General features: G+C 43.3%; 1 protein-coding gene across 4 annotated transcripts in view; it reads right to left on the bottom strand.

The window, feature by feature from the left end:
- Window positions 1-21,476, bottom strand: part of LOC106582865 (semaphorin-3F) — a 103,971-nt gene that overhangs the window by 22,322 nt on the left and 60,173 nt on the right. For 2 of the 4 annotated variants that reach the window (XM_014166429.3, XM_082967400.1), the window contains exons 3-7: window positions 15,142-15,302; window positions 14,675-14,737; window positions 13,418-13,537; window positions 4,712-4,801; window positions 2,776-2,869 (exon numbers count right to left, since the gene is read on the bottom strand). In XM_014166429.3, the coding sequence (XP_014021904.1) occupies window positions 2,776-2,869; window positions 4,712-4,801; window positions 13,418-13,537; window positions 14,675-14,737; window positions 15,142-15,302 (528 nt within the window). The remainder of the gene's footprint in view (window positions 1-2,775; window positions 2,870-4,711; window positions 4,802-13,417; window positions 13,538-14,674; window positions 14,738-15,141; window positions 15,303-21,476) is intronic. The other 2 variants (XM_014166431.3, XM_082967401.1) reach the window with 1 other exon arrangement.

The following is a 21,476-nucleotide window of genomic DNA, read 5'->3' as shown; positions in this document are numbered from 1 at the left end:
AGAACGTGAGGATCGTGAATTTACCCGAAATGACAGAAATGGACACATACCACTGCTTTTTTCTCCAAGTTCTTTGTGGAGGTCCTAGGGGAAGATGTTTTCCCCTCTCTTCTGGAGCTAGACAGGGCCCACCACAGCCTCATTCAGAAGCCTGGACCAGGCCAGAAGCCTCGCGCTGTCATTGTTTGCTTCCACCGTTACCAAACTAAGGACCTTGTGTTGTGGACTGCACGGGTGAAGGGGCCCCTGAAATACCATAGGCACACTGTACGCTTCTATGAGAACTACAGCCCTGAGGTCACTAATAGGAGGGCTGAGCTCAAAGACGCCATATCCAAGCTCTATGAACGTGGCGTCCGATCCTACCTCCTCTACCCTGCCCACCAGAGAATCACCCAAAACGGAGAACTGGTGCTGCTGCACTCTACCCTGGAGGCTGACAGATTCATGGAACTTGCAGAAAGATCCACTGGAGAGTAGAAGACCTGGAAAACTATGGCCGAAAAAGTTTGCCCTGAGTTGCCACCGACTAGCTGGGCTACAACACTGGCTAGTTTGGCTGAGACTGGCTTTGCAAGCAAACCACAAAACTTTTTGGAGACATTCCACTGAAGGTACGGGACTTGCTGCGCTGTGTTAAACAATTGAAAGCGAGTGACTGTGTGACTAGCACCCGTTATCTCTCCCTCCTCCCTGCTGCAGCGACCACCACTGTCCCTTTTTGTTATTAGCTGTACTCGTTCTAATTGTGCGTTGTGACAATGTCAAGCACTGAGTTGTCATCGTTCCCATATTAAGCACCTTTTATTTTCGCTAATCTACAGTGGCAAGAAAAAGTAGGTGAACCCTTTGCAAATTACCTGGATTTCTGGATAAATTGGTCATCAAATTTGATCTGATCTTCATCTAAGTCACAACAACAGAAAAACATAGTGTGCTTAAACTAATAACACAGAAATTATTGTATTTTTCTTGTCTATATTGAATACATCATTTAAACATTCACAGTGTAGGTTGGGAAAAGTATGTGAACCCCCTCGGCTAATGATTTCAAAAAGCTAATTGGAGTCAGAAGTCAGCTAACCTGGAGTCCAATCAATGAGCCGAGATTGGAGATGTTGGTTAGAGCTGCCCTGCCCTATAAAAAACACTCACAAAATTTGAGTTTGCTATTCACAAGAAGCATTGCCTTATGTGAACCATGCCTCGAACAAACGAGATCCTAGAAGACCAATTTGTAAGTCGCTCTGGATAAGAGCGTCTGCTAAATGACTAAAATGTAAAATGTATAGCAGCCCTTAGTCACATCTCTTGATAAAACCACTGTTGTAGTCACAGAGGAGAATGGCTTGGGTACCCACACCTTGCATTATGGCCAAAGTCTAGGGCCCCTTTATCATCCATTCAGTCCTTATTTATCTACTGACCTAATTACCTCTTAATTACTATTCTTTATTGATTTATTTATTGAACACATTCTTTCCCCCCCACTTGACCCTCTAACCTTTATCTTTCTATCCATTTGTATTTCTTATTTTTCTTTAGTCAACTGACTGGTCAGGTTTTGGGGGAGGTGGCCGGGGGGGGTGGAGGGAGGGTGAGCCGTGGGACTGAAGTGACAGCCAGGAAGGATCTCACTATCTTCCCGGCGGGTGGGAACTGGGGATGTGGGATTGGGATGGGATGGGAGAATCAGCTGTATTGGGACCTGGGATCGTGGGAGGAGGGAGGAAAAGTTTTTTATATGGTCATTCACAACCTTTTGGGATTTTTTCACACATTCTATGAATACATTTGACCATTTGTAACCTTTAAAAATGTCCCAAACTGTGACATTATATACTCAAATGTTTCTCATGATTGGTATCAATAAAACATTTTTAACACAAAGTAGTCTCCAATTCTCAATTCCTGCCATCAGTCACCCATAGCTGATGCTAACTGGTGGAGATGGGGGGTGGGGCGGGGGGTAGTTGGTCTCAGACTACAGTCCCCTGGTTTCCTGGTTCCGCCCTGGTCAGCTGGCAGTATGCTACACTGACAATTTATACTGACTATCCCACCCCACAGAGTCAGAATCAACTTACATTGGTGGCAACTGTGAGGTCTGGCCCTGGCTGACTGACCTTGAGTGGCAGGCGGAGAACGCTCTACTACCTCATAAACACCAATATCATAGACATTACAACATGAAGTTACCAGAAACCAAACATGTTGCAAGGTGCCATGTGATTGCTCCTCATACATTGGCCAGGTAAGCAAATTATTGGATTTCTCATGAAGGTAAATGACCACAACAAATCATGTGAATATGTTCTGGGTATTTTTCCATTGGAAGTCACGAAACCACGATGGAAAGGATTGGCTTATTAAAACAGTGAACCCAGTGGTATGTGCCCAGACTGCCCACAGCTCTTTCAATCCTAACAAAGCAAAATGCCTTCTGATTTTATCATGAGAGATGAGATGACCATTCCACTGTGATCTATCTCGTGGGAAATAGGCACAGAATGGAAAAGGACACTGTCTGGACATAACTTAGGCATTAAAACATTTTTTAAGTGTGCCAAAAACAGAATTGGCCATTAAATTGAGGATAGAGGAGGTGGCCATTTTTAATAGTGGGAAATAAAAGGAGGCGTACACAGGGGACATGGCCTCAAGGTCCCTCAGAGTCACTGAGAGAGCCATGGGGACGAACTGGATGATCTGGACTGGACTGGGGACCTCTCCAGCCATTCTCCAGCCATGTGGCCAAGTGTAGATGATACTCACTGATCAAAGCTGAGACGCTGTTGAGCTTTGGGTCGTAGGAGCACTTTCCCTTCCCAGACTCCACTTTGCCCGGCTCCAAATGCCATATGTATTCCTGAAATAGAAAAATCATAAGAAAGAAGCGATACATTCATAGTGCTCTTCATCATGTCACAGTGATTCCCTAGTGGAGGGAAAATAAGGCAGTGCAATATGTTTCCAGCAGGTCCTCTGGGGCCTATAAGGCATTGTAGTTTCAGAGGATGAAACATAGAATAATGAGAGTGCCTTCATACAGAAAAACAAACTCCCAATTCAACTCTTCTAAATCCATCTATAGTGCACTAGAAGGACTGGGGGAATAATGCGTCAAAGGCTGTTCTTTCTGCACAGAAATGTCTCCTATGCCAAATGTCTCTCATCCCCTCTTGATTATAACTGTTTATGTACCCCTACTGCTGCTGACACCTGCAATCCTGCTCAGTGAAAACATTTCCTGGATGGAGGCTGGATGACTGATGCTCATGACTCCTGGCATCCCTATACACAGCACTGAAAGGTGATTGGCAGGTATTTGGATGTGCGGGTGGGAACAGCCAATGGCATGCGATGACATAGCCTTGCCACAAACCAGAACAAGTCAAATCCCCCAAACCCTCGCTCTTCAATCGAGGAAGAAGGGGAGCAGAGATGAAGACATCTCTGTCCTTGTCCTTCAACACCTGAGCAGGAGAAAGTGAGGTGCTTGCCAAAGTTATTCTCCTACGTGCACCTTTATGAGATTCCCTCTCACCTTTGATTAAAATCAACCGCACATGTAAATCTGAAGGTGTTGGCAGCTATCTGCAAGAGATGCCAGATGTTGACGTGCACCAAGTCACCAACGGTTACATGTGCCAAGGGATATTCTCTGAACATGTTTTTAAACCATTCTGAAAGATTTTACCCTACAGAGGATTAAGTGTTGCATGCAACACATTCAAACCATAAGGCTGAAAACATAATGGCCCTGTCGTTCAAAGGGTTAAGAGTTCCTTCCTGTGCTGCGAATGGTGGGAGAGCACAAACATTCAAGTAATGCTCAGCTATGTGGGTCTATTATTTCCTTTCTGCTTTAGTCGTTGGACACAGTCGGCTGGTGTTTGTCCTGAACCAACAGGGCTGCAGTGTGAGGGGGTCAGACGTTAACCGTGTGAGACCTTTGAGAGGGGTTGGCCCACATTCCTACAGCGGGAGGACGGGAGGATGGGTGGGTGGGGGGGGGGGGGGGGTAAAGGAATGGAGGGTGTGGCATTCTGTGCCCTCTAAGACAAGTGACAGGACAATGTGAGGAGGAGAGGAAAGTTACTAATTTATCTACCACAAATGAAACATGTATATTTGATTGTGTACTGTATCAACATGTTCTGTGACCTTGTGTAGCAAATCACAAAATGCTGGGCTTCCATCTCTCTCATGCATAAGAAGCAGGCAACGCAAATGCTGACAAAGCAGTTCAACAAACACACACACACACACACACAGCGAGAGAAAGAGAGAGAGCGCTCAGAAAGTGAGGCTTACATAAAAATGGACAGATGAACAACGAGAGCCACGGACAACACAAACATGATGGATAAAACTGAAAATGGACAGGGTCTAGAGGAGACATGCTTAGCCATGAGGAGATAAGCGATCCACTTCCCTAGACTCCCAATGGAGTGGGACAATTCAACTGATAAAGACAGAAATGCTTCAAGGCACGCAGAATGAGCACAGACAGAACTGAGGGGTCGGGAGACATGCACAGCCCTCCCCTACAGGGAGACAGAGAGAGAGAGAGATAGAGGCATGGCATGTTGGCTGAGTTCCATAGTGGGTCTCCCCAGCCCATAAAGGTAAGGCTCAGGGGCAGACAGGCAGGCAGGCAGATGTGCCCATGCTAGTGATGGGCACCTGACCCAGACCCACGTCCCACCTTTAGTCCCAGTGTTTCGGACACATCGTTTGGTTGGGCAGCGCGGCTAGCCCTCCCTCCGGCCTGGGGCATCTGCAGGTGCATGGCGGCCTAAAACAGGAGACAGCGACACATTCTGGACGTTACGCACCTGCAGTAGGTGGGACCTGACGTGAGTACAGTAACTCTGTCACTGGTCTGGGACTGATGTGACTACATGACTGTTTCAATAATGTCATTTGGAAAGCCTGTGGGGAAAATGTATCTCATTCTCTACATTCTCTGTGCAAGGAATGCCTGTGTGGCTCAACTTCACCAGATGGTGTGAAAATCATCAATATTAGTTCTGTACCATGTGGTTGAGTCAATACAGTCTCTCACAGTATGGTACATACATTAAACCCTGGCCTGAGCCACTGCCAAGAACCAACATTTGGCTTTTACAGACAATACTAGCTATCATAGCCCCGTGTAGGCTAATATATATCCTTTAGGTATTTAGAAAGGAAATTGTCTACAGCTGAGTGAATAGTACGTGTCTGAATAATGTCGGAAAACAAAAGAATGATGGTATCTGGCAAGCTGATAACAATATATCTGGTCTTCAGTTACAAATGTCAAAGCAGGTTCCTGACGTGTGAGAATGAGTGTGTGTGTGTGTCTATGTGTATACATCTACATGAGACAATGAGCACAGTAGATTTCTGGCAATGAGCAGCATTTCGCCTTCTCCTGGCTTCCTGTCTGGAAAAGCTGTGTGTATGGTGGTGTACCATTTCACATCTCTGCTCCCATACTTAACTCCAGACCAGCAGAGAGAGAGAGAGAGGGGACTCACGAGAAGAGTCTGACCTGTCTGTTTAATATGAAGGGGAAAATAAAAGCCATCTCATTAATGTACTATAACTAGAACATTCCACTGGCACCCCATAACGGGTGCTCTCATGGCCAATTACCCAACTTTTCATATGGTGAGGACTGGAGGCTGAGGGAGCAGAGCGGGAGCAGGCCAACTGAGAGTCACACAGGGCTTCTAGAGCTATGAGTGGATGGACGGATGGATAGATGGATGGAGGGAGGGATGGATGCCCTTTGTTTGGATCCATATGAAATAGCAGAGGGAAAAAGTACTCCGTGGTGGTGATGCCTGGCTCTAGGAAACTCAAGACCTCCAATTAAAGAGTGAGAATTAACATTCAGCGTCGTAACGGTGGGGACGACAATTGTGAAGACTGAGACTCCAATGGCTGCCTAGGCCTGGGGCTGGAGATGAAGTAGTGGAGATCGAGAGGGGTAGAGGATGGTGAAGGTAGGAATAAAGGTAGGATGGCGAGAGAGACGTAGAGAGAGAAAGAGAGATGTGGGGATGAAGAGAGAGAGAGAGAGAGAGGAGAGAGAGAAAGAGAGAGAAAGCGAGAACGAGAGAGAAAGATGGAAGGGAGGGAGGCTGTGGGATGGAGAGTAAATGTGGAGATGATCTCTACAGATCAGAGGCGGCGTTTCTCTTGGCCGAGGATTTTAATCCAGGGAAACTGAAATCCGTTTTACCAAATTTTTACCAGCATGTCTCCTGTGCAAAGAAACGCATACAAGGCCCTCCCTCGCCCTCCCTTTGGCAAATCAGACCATAACTATATACTGCTTCCTGCTTACAAGCAAAAACTCTAACAGGAAGTACCAGTGACGTGCTCAATATGGAAATGGTCCAATAAAGCGGATGCTAAACTACAGGACTGTTTCACAAGCACAGACTGGAATATGTCCGGGATTCATCTGATAACATTGAGGAATTTACCACATCAGTCACTGGCTTCATTAATAAGTGCATTGACGAGGTCATCCCCACAGTGACTGTACATATCCCAGCCAGAAGCCATGGATTACAGCAGTGGTCCCAAACTAGAGATCTCGACCCAATGTGGTGTCATCTGATATGAAAATGGGGTCGCGGGTGAATTTCCAAAATCTACCCCCAAAAAATACATATATATTATAATATTGTCTTTGTATCTAAAAATCATTGTAATATGGCTAACCTTAAAAATCTAAATTATTCAAATCTAAAAGACTAAATTCAATCAGAGAGCGCCCTTATATCATGGGAAATGTCACACTCTGATCTGTTTCACCTGTCCTTGTGATTGTCTCCACCCCCTCCAGGTGTTGCTTATTTTCCCTGGTGTATTTATCCCTGTGTTTCCTGTCTCTCTGTGCCAGTTCGTCTTGTATGTTCAAGTCAACCAGCATGGTTTTTCCCCCGTACTCCTGCTTTTCTATTCTCGTCTACTAGTCCTCCCGGTTTTGACCTTTGCCTGTTTTCTGGACTCCATTCCCGCCTGCCTGACCATTCTGCCTGCCCTGACCTCGAGCCTGCCTGCCATTCTGTACCTCTAGAACACTGGTTTTGACATTTTGCCTGTCCACGACCATTCTCTTGCCTACATCTTTTGGATTGTTAATAAACATCTTCCTCCTGTGTCTGCATCTGCGTCTCGCCTTGTGCCCTCATAGGAAAAGGCTGCACTTGAAATCATTCCCACGGTGAATGGCTAGGCCAGCTACGCTATGAAGCCACACACTATTGCAGACACTTTGATATTACCGGACACACTTCATATGGTGAAAACAATGTGTGTGGAGGCAGAGGCACAGAAACTCACATCAATACCATTCTGAGAGCACTGTTTGTAACGTGGGTATAAAGGGGACCAAGTGCTCAAGTGCTCATATTACCTTTAATGAATACACTTAAAAAGGAAAACAACCAAACAGTTCCGTCAGGTACTACAGACAAAACAACTACCCACAAAACCCAGGAAGAAAACCCCTACTTAAATGTGATCTCCAATCAGAGGCAACGAGGACCAGCTGCCTCCAATTGGAGCTCAACCCCCCAAAAAACAACATAGAAATAGAAAACCTAGAACAAACAGAAATAGAAAACATAGAAAACACAAAACACCCCCTGTCACACCCTGACCTACTCTACTATAGAAAATGACATCTTACTAGGGTCAGGACATGACAGTACCCCCCCCCCCCCAAAAGGTGCAACAAACCAACAAAAACAAAAAACAAAAGGGAGGGTAGGAAGGGTGATAATTGTCTATGGCGGCTCAAATGCAGTCTACCTAACCTTAACCTCCAGCATAGGAGGCGGCTCCGGTTCTGGGCGTACTCCCCGCTCCACCCGCTGATTCTTCTGCTTTATTACCACCTGACCGTGGATCGTCGTCGAAGGAACCGGACTGTAGATCATTGCTGAAGACTCTGGGCTGCAGACCGCCGCTGAAGACTCTGGGCTGTAGACCGCCGCTGAAGACTCTGGGCTGCAGACCGCTGCTGAAGACTCTGGGCTGCAGACCGCCGCTGAAGACTCTGGGCTGAGGAGTGTCGCTGGAGGCTCCGGACGGAAAAGCGTCGCCGGAGGCTCCGGACAGGGAGGCGTCATAATAGGTTCCGCGGAGGCGTCATAAATGGATCAGGGAGGCGTCATAAATGGATCATCTCTACAGGTTCCGCGCCAAGGATCATCACTGGAGGCTTCTTACCATGGATTATCTCAACAGGTGCCTGGCCATGGATTATTCCTACAGGCTTCGTGCCATGGTTTATCCCTACAGGCTCCGTACCATTTATAATCCCTCCAGGCTTTTTGCCAAGGATTATTTCTTCAGGTTCCGGGCCATGGATTACCTCTTCAGGCTTCGTGCCATGGATCATCACTACAGGCGTCGGACCATTGATTATCACTGGAGGCTTTGTACGTGGAGCAGGAACCGGTCTCACCGGACTCGGGTGATGCACTGAGGACCGAGTGCTCAAAGCAGGCACCGGTCGTACTGGGTTATGGATGCGCACTGGAGGGAGAGCACGAGGAGCAGGCACAGGATGTACTGTGCTATGGAGGTGCACTGGAGAGAGAGAGTGCGAGATGCAGGCACATGCTTACCACAAAAAGAACAGGGAATTGGCTCAGGTCCCAGTCCTGGCCCAGCCAAACTACCCGTATGCCCCCCCCCAAAAAAAAGTTTTTTGGGGCTGCCTCTCGTTCTTCCCAGGTAGGCTCTGATATCGCTTGATTATCTGGCCCCAAGTCCAGTCTCTCCTCTCAATCCACTCCTGATGTGACCAGGTGTCCATTTCTTCCCGGGCACCCCGCTTGATCCAATCATGGTGGGTAGTTCTGTAATGCGGGTCGTATAAAGGGGACCAAGGCGCGGCGTGTGATGTGCTCATATTACCTTTAACGAATACACTTAAAACAGAAAACAACAAACCGACCAAACAGTTCCATCAGGTACTACAGACAAAACAGAAAACAACTACCCATAAAACCCAGGAAGAAAAACCCCTACTTAAATATGATCTCCAATCAGAGGCAACGAGGACCAGCTGCCTCCAATTGGAGATCAACCCAAAAAACAACAACATAGAAATAGAAAACCTAGAACACAAACATAGAAATAGAAAACATAGAAAAACACAAAACACCCCCTGTCACGCCCTGACCTTCTCTACTATAGAAAATTACATCTTACTAGGGTCAGGACGTGACACTGTTAAACAAAGAATTTATGCTATTGCTAGCAATCAAGAGGAAACTGACTGAACTACTCAAACTCCCCAGCTTATGCTCTCCAAATGGACGTCAGCAGTGAGGGCCGAGATGCCCATGCATTTGTATTTGTATTTATTATGGATCCCCATTAGCTGCTGCCAAAGCAGCACATGCTCTTCCTGGGGTCCAGCAAAATTAAGGCAGTTTATACAATTTTTAAAACATTACAATACATTCACAGTTTTCACAACACACTGTGTGCCCTCAGGCCCCTACTCTACCACATATCTACAGTACTAAATGTGTGTGTGTGTGTGTGTGTGTGTGTGTGTGTGTGTGTGTGTGTGTGTGTGTGTGTGTGTGTGTGTGTGTGTGTGTGTGTGTGTGTGCGTGTGTGTGTGTGTGTGTGTGTGTATGTGCCAATGTTTGTTTTGCTTCACAGTCCCCGCTGTTCCATAAGGTGTTTTTTTAATCTATTTTGTTATCTAACTTTGCTGCTTGCGTCAGTTACTTGATGTGGAATAGAGTTCCATGTAGTCATGGCTCTATGTAGTACTGTGCGCCTCCCATAGGCTGTTCTATGAAGAGACCTCTGGTGGCATGTCTTGTGGGGTATGCATGGGTGTCCGAGCTGTGTGCCAGTAGTTTAGACAGACAGCTTGGTGCATTCAACATGTCAATACCTCTCATAAATAAAAGTAGTGATGAAGTCAATCTCTCCTCCACTAAGAGCCAGGAGAGATTGACATGCATATTATTAATATTAGCTCTCTGTGTACCTCCAAGGGCCAGCTGTGCTGCCCTGTTCTGAGCCAATTGCAATTTTCCAAAGCCCTTTTTTGTGGCACCTGACCACACAACTGAACAGAAGTCAAGGTGCGACAAAACTTGGGCCAGTAGGACCTGCCTTGTTGATAGTGTTGTAGAGCATCGCTTTATTATAGACAGACTTCTCCCCTTCTTAGCTACTACTGCATCAATATGTTTTGACCATAACAGTTTACAATCTGGGGTTACTCCAAGCAGTTTAGTCATCTCAACTTCCTCAATTTCCACATTATTTATTACAAGATTTAGTTGAGGTTTAGGGTTTAGTGAGTGTTTTGTTCCAAATACAATGCTTTTAGTTTTAGAAATATTTAGGGATAACTTATTACTTGCCACCCACTCTGAAACTAACTGCAGCTCTTTGTGTGTTGCAGTCATTTCAGTCGCTGTAGTAGCTGACGTGAATAGTGTTGAGTCATCCGCATACACAGACAAACTGGCTTTACTCAAAGTCAGTGGCATGTCGTTAGTAAAAATTGAAAAAAGCAAGGGGCCTAAACAGCTACCCTAGGGAATTCCTGATTCTAACTGGATTATATTTGAGAGGCTTCTATTAAAGAACACCCTCTGTGTTCTGTTAGACAAGTAACTCTTTATCCACATTATAGCAGGGGGTGTAAAGCCATAACACAAGTTTTTCCAGCAGCAGACTATGATCGATAATGTCAAAAGCTGCACTGAAGTCTAACAAGACAGCCCCCACAATCATTTAATCATCAATTTCTCTCCGCCAAGCATCAGTCATTTGTGTATGTGATGTGGCTGTTGAGTGTCCTTCCCTATAAGCATGCTGAAATTCTGTTGTCAATTTGTTTACTGTGAAATAGCATTGTATCTGCTCAAACACTATTTTTTCCAGAAGTTTACTAAGGGTTGGTAACAGGCTGACTGGTCGGCTACTTGAGCCAGTAAAGGGGGCTTTACTATTCTTGGGTAGCGGAATGACTTTAGCAAACCCTCCAGGCCTGAGGGCACACACTCTCTAGTAGGTTTAAATTGAAGATGTGGCAAATAGGAGTGGCAAAATCATCTGCTATTATCTTCAGTAATTTTCCATCCAGATTGTCAGACCCCGGTGGCATTGACTTTTGTTCGATATACGTCGGGGGATGCTATTCACAAAGACATATAGTTCTGTCTCACGATTCCCGAGCATTAAATGGCATGGAATGTTCAGTGTGCTATGTTGACGAAAAACAGATTCTTTGGGATCGAATGGTGGGCTTTTGCACAGATGTAGCTCCATCTATGGTGTGATGGTAGGCAGGCCTCTGCACTCTAGTTATGAATATGGATCCATTGTATGATACACCGAGAGCAACTGGTGGCAAAAGAGCTGAGCACAGAACTAGGAGATATACTGTAGCAGATAACTTAAAATGTAAACTACATCAAACCACATCCACTGTGTACACGCCTGTTTGCAAATCTATGTGGAGATATGGGATCAGAGAATGACAATGATCTATTTCATACCAAGGTTTGGTGGTTATCGAGGGGGAGTGCTGGAAAGATGTTTCGCATTGAGAGGGGAACTGTTATTCACAATATACAGTTGAAGTCGCTGATTCTGGATCTCTGCATACATATTATCAAAATTAAGTGTGTGTGAGGGAAATAAAAGTAGTGATGGAAATTTCACAATTCTTTACCTAGGCAGTTTTACATATTTTAAAACTCGTTTTTCAACCACTCCACAATTGTTTTGTTAACAAACTATAGTTTGTGCATGACACAAGTAATTTTTCCAACAATTGTTTACAGACAGATTATTTCACTTATACTTCACTGTATCACAATTCCAGTGGGTCAGAAGTTTACATACACTAAGTTGACTGTGCCATTAAACAGCTTGGAAAATTCCAGAAAATGATGTCATGGCTTGAAAAAGCTTCTGATAGGCTAATTGACATCATTTGAGTCAATTGGAGGTGTACCTGTGGATGTATTTCAAGGCCTACATCCAAACTCAGTGTCTTTTTGCTTGACATCATGGGAAAATCAAAAGAAATCAGCCAAGATCTCAGAAAAGAATTATAGACCTCCACAAGTCTGCTTCATCCTTGGGAGCAATTTGCAAATGCCTGAAGGTACCACGTTCATCTGTACAAACAATAGTATGCAAGTATAAACACCATGGGACCACGCAGCCATCATACCGCTCAGGAAGGAGATGCGTTCTGTCTCCGAGAGATGAAGGTACTTTGGTGCAAAAGTACAAAAGTATCTATATCCACAGTAAAACGAGTCCTATATCAACACACCCTGAAAGGCCACTCAGCAAGGAAGAAGCCACTGCTCCAAATCCGCCATAAAAGCCAGACTACGGTTTGCAACTGTACATGGGGACAAAATCATACTTTTTGGAGAAATGTCCTCTGGTCTGATGAAACAAAAATAGAACTGTTTGGCCGTAAGAACATCATCCCAACCGTGAAGCATGGGGGTGGCAGCATCATGTTGTGGGGGTGCTTTGCTGCACGAGGGACTGGTGCACTTCACAAAATAGATGGCATCATGAGGTAGGAAAATTATGTGGATATATTGAAGAAACATCTCAAGACATCAGTCAGGAAGTTAAAGCTTGGTCGCAAATGGGTCTTCCAAATGAACAATGACCCCAAGCATACTTCCAAAGTTTTGGCAAAATGGCTTAAGGACAACAAAGTCAAGGTATTGGAGTGGCCATCACAAAGCCCTGACCTCAATCCTATAGAAAATTTGAAGGCAGAACTGAAAAAGCGTGTGCGAGCAAGGAGGCCTACAAACCTGACTCAGTTACACCAGCTCTGTCAGGAGGAATGGGCCAAAATTCACCCAAACTATTGTGGGAAGCTTGTGGAAGGCTAACAGAAACGTTTGACCCAAGTTAAACAATTTAAAGGCAATGCTACCAAATACTAATTGAGTGTATGTAAACTTCTGACCCACTGGGAATGTGATGAAAGAAATAAAAGCTGAAATAAATCATTCTCTCTACTATTATTCTGACATTTCACATTCTTAAAATAAAGTGGTGATCCTAACTGACCTTTTTACTAGGATTAAATGTCAGGAATTGTGAAAAACTGAGTTTAAATGTATTTGGCTGAGGTGTATGTAAACTTCCGACTTCAACTGTATTCCTCGTGTCACTATTTCAATTTTGTATTCCATTTTTGATCTTTAACTCTGCATTGTTGGAAGAGGGCCCATAAGTCAGCATTTCACAGTCTACACCTGCTGTTTCCAAAGCATGTGATGAATATATGTTTGATTGGATTTTACAGACAGGCTCTCTCACCTCTTCATTATTTTAACACAGATTCAATGTATTCCATAAGGTGTGGAGCTCTAACCTGTGGTTTGCGTCCACGGTTGACATAGGTGCAGATGGGGTTGTAGGCCCCAGTACCACAGACATACAAGTGGGTCCTGTTCCATGGCTCAATCAGACGGATAAAGTTCCCACACTCGCCCTGCATGGAGACAAACATAGACAGACATGAATGGATTATCAACATGTATGATAATACCTATATACAACATAAAGCATAGTACAAGAGGCAATTATCTTTAACATCAATGGAAATGTCAATATATTAACATGCCAGTATAACAGTATAATACCAGTATAATCTATTTATCCACACCCCACACTGGCAGATGGGGAAGGGCGAGAGTTGTTGGTGCCAGTCCTGCCCTGTCTGTTTGGCCAGACAGAGCGGAACCAGGCTTTTTCAGGGCCAAATGAAATCCCCATAGGTATATGGGGCGGCAGGTAGCCTAGTGGTTAGAGCATTGGACTAGTAACCTAAAGGTTGCAAGATCGAATCCCTGAGCTGACAAGTTAAAAATCTGTCATTCTGCCCCTGAACAAGGCAGTTAACCCACTGTTCCTAGGCTGTCATTGAAAATAAGAATTTGTTCCTAACTGACTTGCCTAGTTAAATAAAGGTAAAAAAATAAAATATGCCTTTCAACTGGATATCATCATAGTGCTTAATGGCTTTTGCGACTGTACTTCAAGAAACTTTCCATATTGACTGACCTTCATGTCTTAAAGTAATGATGGACTGTCTTTTCTCTTTGCTTATTTGAAATATTCTTGCCTTAATATGGACTTGGTCTTTTACCAAATAGGGCTGTTTTCTGTATCCCACAAATAAATTTTTTAAAAGGTACACCTGTTAATTTAAATTCATTCTAGGTGACTACCTCATGAAGCTGGTTGAGAGAATGCCAAGAGCGTGCAAAGCTGTCGTCAAGGCAAAGGGTGGTTACTTTGAAGAATCTCAAATATAAAATAACACTTTTTTGGTTACTATATGATTCCATATGTGTTATTTCATAGTTTTGATGTCTTCACTATTATTCTACAATGTAGAAATGAGTAGGTGTTGTCCAAACTTTTGACCGGAACTGTATATATATATATATATATATATATATATATATATATATATATATATATATATATATATATATATACACTTTATAAATCGCTAAATATAGAAAATACATTACTACATATTACAGGTGGCACAAGTCACCTGATCTGAAACATAAATCCTGAATTAGTCGTGTGGAGATCGAGAGTCAACAGAAATACTTACATTGGTGTCCTTCCCACTTAGAACACACTCAGTCTTCCTCTGCTGGGAGACAGGCCAGTGGAGCTGAAGGCAGGGGGGGAACAAAGGTCATTTTATAGCAATAACCCAACACATCGCACAACCCGTTCAACATCACTGGACTTTATAGATGTGGGGCTAAACCTGCACACAGGGTACTATTAGCCACCTTGGAATGGTCATATCCAGATTTTGTTTTTACAGTGTTTTACAACCCCTGTCTCCAGAAAATAGTGCAGTCCAATACAAACTGTAGGTGAGCTAATCAAAATGTCAGACACAGGGCAGCAAAATGAGACATATGACCCTCGGGAGCCGTTTTTGAGAGCTGAGGTAAAGGGTTAGCCTCACCCCGGATCATAGAGCTCTGGAGAGGAGAGGGGGGAGGAGAGGTGAGAGTAGGTAAGGGAAGGTGAAGAGGTACAGGGTTAGTGACTGTAAGGTCTTACAATGAGCGGCTCCTTGTTGATGTCATGCAGGTCCAGGGACAGGATGTAGTCCTTACTGCCAACGTACATGCGGTCATGGTCCTCGTCCATACGCAGGATACGGTAGTCAGACGTGTTGAGCAGGTAGGCAAAGTGTTGGGCAGTGCCGGTGGACCTCAGCTCTGCAGAGAGGAGAGGGGGAACAAGAGAGCAAAATATCCATTAGGGAAAGACAGCTGCTGTACACAAACAGATTAACACACACATGCAGGCTCAACTGACACATTCCACCCCTGTCCTGCATACCCATGTGGGATTATGGGATGGTTTTTTATCAACACTGTTGAAACCCAATACAGTCGATCAGTGACAAGTGCTAGAGAGCGTCTCATTGTGTTGCCATCTCAATACTGTCTTTCCTCCATATCTCTGTTAAATGCCGGCATGGACATCTGCCAAGGCTGCTTTTCTCTGGCCATCTGAAGGTCTGAGTGGGTCTTCTGCGGCTACATTAAGAATGCAGTTGACAGACATTCCTATGTCAAGAGTAACAGGACCCTTCCTATAGACCCTTCCCTGTGAGACTTGAGTGTTTGTTTGATACGTTCTCCACGGTTCAGCAGCCATGTACAGACAGGGCAGTGCTGTTTGAGAGGCCCACTGTCTCTCCGCTGCTCTGGCCCTACACCAAAGACAAACAATCAATGGGACCCTACAGTGTAGGGCTTAGCAGGGTGGCAATCATATACTGTTGCTTGACAAACATTGAGGTTTTACTCAATGAGCTTCTACTGAACTCATTTAGGAGTCCACCAAAAAACAACATATCCACGATGCCACAAATATCCTTCGTGTATGGTAATTTTTGTGGTTAAATTGTGGTGAGGAAAAAACGGATGTAGATCTAATTCAATTATTTTACTGTTTACATACTATACATCAGAACTAAGGTATGCCTGCACATAATCAAAGGATCAACTTCAAATAAAATGGTCCTGTTGTATCACAGCTTCAATAGTCCTGTTGTATCACAGCTTCAAATGGTTCTGTTGTATCACAGCTTCAAATAGTCCTGTTGTATCACAGCTTCAAATAGTCCTGTTGTATCACAGCTTCAAATGGTCCTGTTGTATCACAGCTTCAAATAGTCCTGTTGTATCACAGCTTCAATAGTCCTGTTGTATCACAGCTTCAAATGGTTCTGTTGTATCACAGCTTCAAATGGTCCTGTTGTATCACAGCTTTAATAGCCCTGTTGTATCACAGCTTCAAATGGTCCTGTTGTATCACAGCTTCAATAGTCCTGTTGTATCACAGCTTCAAATGGTCCTGTTGTATCACAGCTTCAAATAGTCCTGTTGTATCACAGCTTCAAATGGTCCTGTTGTATCAAAGCTTCAAATGGTCCTGTTGTATCGCAGCTTCAAACGGTTCTGTTGTATCGCAGCTTCAAACGGTTCTGTTGTATCACAGCTTCAAATAGTCCTGTTGTATCACAGCTTCAAATAGTCCTGTTGTATCACAGCTTCAAATGGTCCTGTTGTATCACAGCTTCAAATGGTCCTGTTGTATCACAGCTTCAAATGGTCCTGTTGTATCAAAGCTTCAAATGGTCCTGTTGTATCAAAGCTTCAAATGGTCCTGTTGTATCACAGCTTCAAATAGTCCTGTTGTATCACAGCTTCAAATGGTCCTGTTGTATCGCAGTTTCAAATGGTCCTGTTGTATCACAGCTTCAAATGGTCCTGTTGTATCACAGCTTCAAATGGTCCTGTTGTATCACAGCTTCAAATAGTCCTGTTGTATCACAGCTTCAAATGGTTCTGTTGTATCACAGCTTCAAATGGTCCTGTTGTATCAAAGCTTCAAATGGTCCTGTTGTATCACAGCTTCAAATGGTCCTGTTGTATCACAGCTTCAAATGGTCCTGTTGTATCACAGCTTCAAACGGTCCTGTTGTATCACAGCTTCAAACGGTCCTGTTGTATCGCAGCTTCAAATGGTTCTGTTGTATCGCAGCTTCAAATGGTTCTGTTGTATCGCAGCTTCAAATGGTTCTGTTGTACCACAGCTTCAAAGTCAAAACCTGCACAACATAGTTTCAAATAACAAATCCTTCTGATATTGCAAAAGGGTAAAAATAAGTTTATTAACCTGTTGGGTCTAGGGGGCAGCATTTGCACGTCTGGATAAAAAAAATGTACCCGATTTAATCTGGTTACTAATCCTACCCAGTAACTAGAATATGCATATACTTATTATATATGGATAGAAAACACTCTAAAGTTTCCAAAACTGTTTGAATGGTGTCTGTGAGTATAACAGAACTCATTTGGCAGGCAAAACCCTGAGACATTTTCTGACAGGAAGTGGATACCTGATGTGTTGTATTGACTTTAAACCTATCCCATTGAAAAACACAGGGGTTTAGGAATATTTTGGCACTTCCTATTGCTTCCACTAGATGTCACCAGCCTTTACAAAGTGTTTTGAGTCTTCTGGAGGGAGATCTGACCGAACAAGAGCCATGGAACGATGATGTCCCAATAGACACCTGGCGCGCGAGTTCATGTTGGGTACCCTCGTTCCAATACGTTATAAAAGAGTATGCATTCGTCCACCTTGAATATTATTCATGTTCTGGTTAAAAAAGGCCCTAATGATTTATGCTATACAACGTTTGACATGTTTGAACGAACGGAAATATATTTTTTCCCCTCGTTCATGACGAGAAGTCCGGCTGGCTTACATCATGTGCTAACAAGACGGAGATTTTTGGACATAAATGATGAGCTTTTTTGAACAAAACTACATTCGTTATGGACCTGTGATACCTGGAAGTGACATCTGATGAAGAGAATCAAAGGTAATGGATTATTTACATAGTATTTTCGATTTTAGATCTCCCCAACATGACGTCTAGTCTGTATCGCAACGCGTATTTTTCTGGGCGCAGTGCTCAGATTATTGCAATGTGTGATTTCCCAGTAAGGTTATTTTTAAATCTGGCAAGTTGATTGCGTTCAAGAGATGTAAATCTATAATTCTTTAAATGACAATATAATATTTTACCAATGTTTTCTAATTTTAATTATTTAATTTGTTACGCTGACTTGACTGCCGGTTATTGGAGGGAAACGATTTCCTCAACATCAATGCCATAGTAAAACGCTGTTTTTGGATATAAATATGAACTTGATAGAACTAAAAATGCATGCATTGTCTAACATAATGTCCTAGGAGTGTCATCTGATGGAGATTGTAAAAGGTTAGTGCATCATTTTAGCTGGTTTTATGGTTTTGGTGACCCTGTCTTTGACTTGACAAAACATTACACACAACTCTTGTAAATGTACTGTCCTAACATACTCTAAATTTATGCTTTCGCCGTAAAACCTTTTTGAAATCGTAAAACGTGGTTAGATTAAGGAGATGTTTATCTTTCAAATGGTGTAAAATAGTTGTATTTTTTAAAAATTTGAATTTTGACATTTATTTGGATTCAAATTTGCCGCTCTTGAAATGCACCTGCTGTTGATGGAGTGCACCACGGGTGGCACGCTAGCGTCCCACCTAGCCCCAAGAGGTTAACCTGTTAGGGCTAGGGGGCAGCATTGACACGGCTGGATAAAAAACATACCCGATTTAATCTGGTTACCACTCCTACCCAGTAACTAGAATATACTTATTACATATGGATAGAAAACACCCTAAATTTTCTAAAACTGTTTGAATGGTGTCTGTGAGTATAACAGAACTCAAATGGCAGGTCAAAACCTGAGAGATTCCTTTACAGGAAGTGGCCTGTCTGACCATTTGTTGAACTTCTTTTCCATCTCTATCATTTACTAAGGATCTCTGCTCTAACGTGACACTTCCCACGTCGTCCATAGGCGCTCAGAGCCTGGGAAAAAACAGAATGTCATCATTCCAGCCCCAGGCTGAAACACATTATCGCCTTTCTCAAGTGGCCGATCAAGAGACACTAGCTTATGCGCGTGACCCCGACCGCCCCCGCCTTTGGGATTTTTTCCTCTGTTTGCCGAAAAGGAGATTCCCTGTCGGAATATTATCGCTTTTCTACGAGAAAAATGTCGTAAAAATTGATTTTAAACAGCGGTTGACATGCTTCGAAGTACGGTAATGGAATACTTAGAATTTTATTGTCACGAATTGCGCCATGCGCGTGACACTTCTTTACTATTTCGGATAGTGTCTGGAACGCACGAACAAAACGCCGCTATTCGGATATAACGATGGATTATTTTGGACCAAACCAACATTTGTTATTGAAGTAGCAGTCCTGGGTGTGTATTCTGACGAAGACAACAAAAGGTAATGAAACTTTTATAATAGTAAATATGATTATGGTGAGTGCTAAACTTGCCGGGTGTCTAAATAGCGAGCCCGTGATGCCTGGGCTATGTACTTAGAATATTGCAAAATGTGCTTTCACCAAAAAGCTATTTTAAAATCGGACATATCGAGTGCATAGAGGAGGTCTGTATCTATAATTCTTAAAATAATTGTTATGCTTTTTGTGAACGTTTATCGTGAGTAATTTAGTAAAATGTTAGCGAATTCCCCGGAAGTTTGCGGGGGTATGCTAGTTCTGAACGTCACATGCTAATGTAAAAAGCTGGTTTTTGATATAAATATGAACTTGATTGAACAAAACATGCATGTATTGTATAACATAATGTCCTAGGGTTGTCATCTGATGAAGATCATCAAAGGTGAGTGCTGCATTTAGCTGTCTTCTGGGTTTTGGTGACATTATATGCTGGCTTGAAAAATGGGTGTCTGATTATTTCTGGCTTGGTACTCTGCTGACATAATCTAATGTTTTGCTTTCGTTGTAAAGCCTTTTTGAAATCGGACAGTGTGGTTAGATTAACGAGAGTCTTGTCTTTAAATGGCTGTAAAATAGTCATATGTTTGAGAAATTGAAGTAATAGGATTTTTAAGGTTTTGAAAATCGCGCCACAGGATAGCAGTGGCTGTTACGTAGGTGGGACGAATTCGTCCCGCCTAGCCTAGAGAGGTTAATATCCATGTTTATGCAGGACCTGTTTCTAAACTGGTTAACCTACTCTGGGAATAAAACATGCCTCCATAAAGCCAAAGAAGGCGTGTGCTGTTTTATATTCAATCCCCTCTGTTTGAACATGGTGAAAAATACATTCCTATCTGGTTGTCTGACTGTCTCTCAGGAAGTTATCTGAATACCAAGACAAGACGAAAGCCATCCCCAAGTCCTCCATCAAACCACAGGACCTTAAAATAAACTCCATCCACAGACGTTTCTCAACATACTTACCATGGAATCTGATATTACCAGTCTTCCATACCGTATCTAAATTTAACTCTGGGTTACGTCAATAATCAACGATTCATAGCATTAGATTTGCTATATTTGTACAGTTTGATTTAATAAGAGTGTCTGCCAAGGGTCTGTTTATAGGTCATCTGTGTGATTGACAGCTGTCGGGGCCCTATGCGTAAGAGCTGCGACATGTGGTCTCACCCTGTGATTATTTGTGTTTGAGAGTTGGGTTGAATGATGAGTCCCCATACTACACCCCTCTGTATATCATTGGCTATGTGCTACTGGATGTGAAGTTTAACACACATGCACACACGCTTGCGCGTACGTACACAGACAGACAGACAGACAGACAGACAGACAGACAGACAGACAGACAGACAGACAGACAGACAGACAGACAGACAGACAGACAGACAGACAGACAGACAGACAGACAGACAGACAGACAGACAGACAGACAGACAGACAGACAGACAGACAGACAGACAGACAGACAGACTGACTCCAGGGGCCAGTTCAAGCCCTTTCTGAACCAGTTTGTCAGCAACTCCTCAGCGTATGTTTGTTTTCAGAGAGTAGCTGAATGTGACCATCTGTTTGGTGAGGAGGGAGTCAGAGCACTACAGAGCAACAATAGACTCTATAGAGCTCTCCGTATCCAGCTCCAAAACATATGTAATCGAAGCCCATAATCATCTGATAACGGACAGATAATGGAGTCATAATGTACACTAAAGGGTGGTGACAAACCAAACATATAACCCTGTTACACATCTATAGCTAGCTTGCCATATGTTAATTTTCCCAAAACCTAAAACCTTACACATTAAACATCCATAACACTTGAAATAAATACTGTTATACCTTAGATATGCATATTTAGATAATAATACTGTTATGCATTAGATATGCATATTTAGATAATAATAATAACTCCCTCCCTCCCCTAGTCAGTGAAAAAACGTTCTCTAAACAAATACAGAACGTTTACCAGGCTGCGTAGAAAATCATATTCCATCTGTTCCTT

This window comes from Salmo salar, chromosome 22 (assembly GCF_965601325.2).
Source record: "Salmo salar chromosome 22, fSalSal1, whole genome shotgun sequence".
Lineage (NCBI taxonomy): Eukaryota > Metazoa > Chordata > Actinopteri > Salmoniformes > Salmonidae > Salmo > Salmo salar.
The sequence above is the reverse complement of the archived record's forward strand: the minus strand, read 5'-3'. Positions and strand labels throughout refer to the sequence as shown.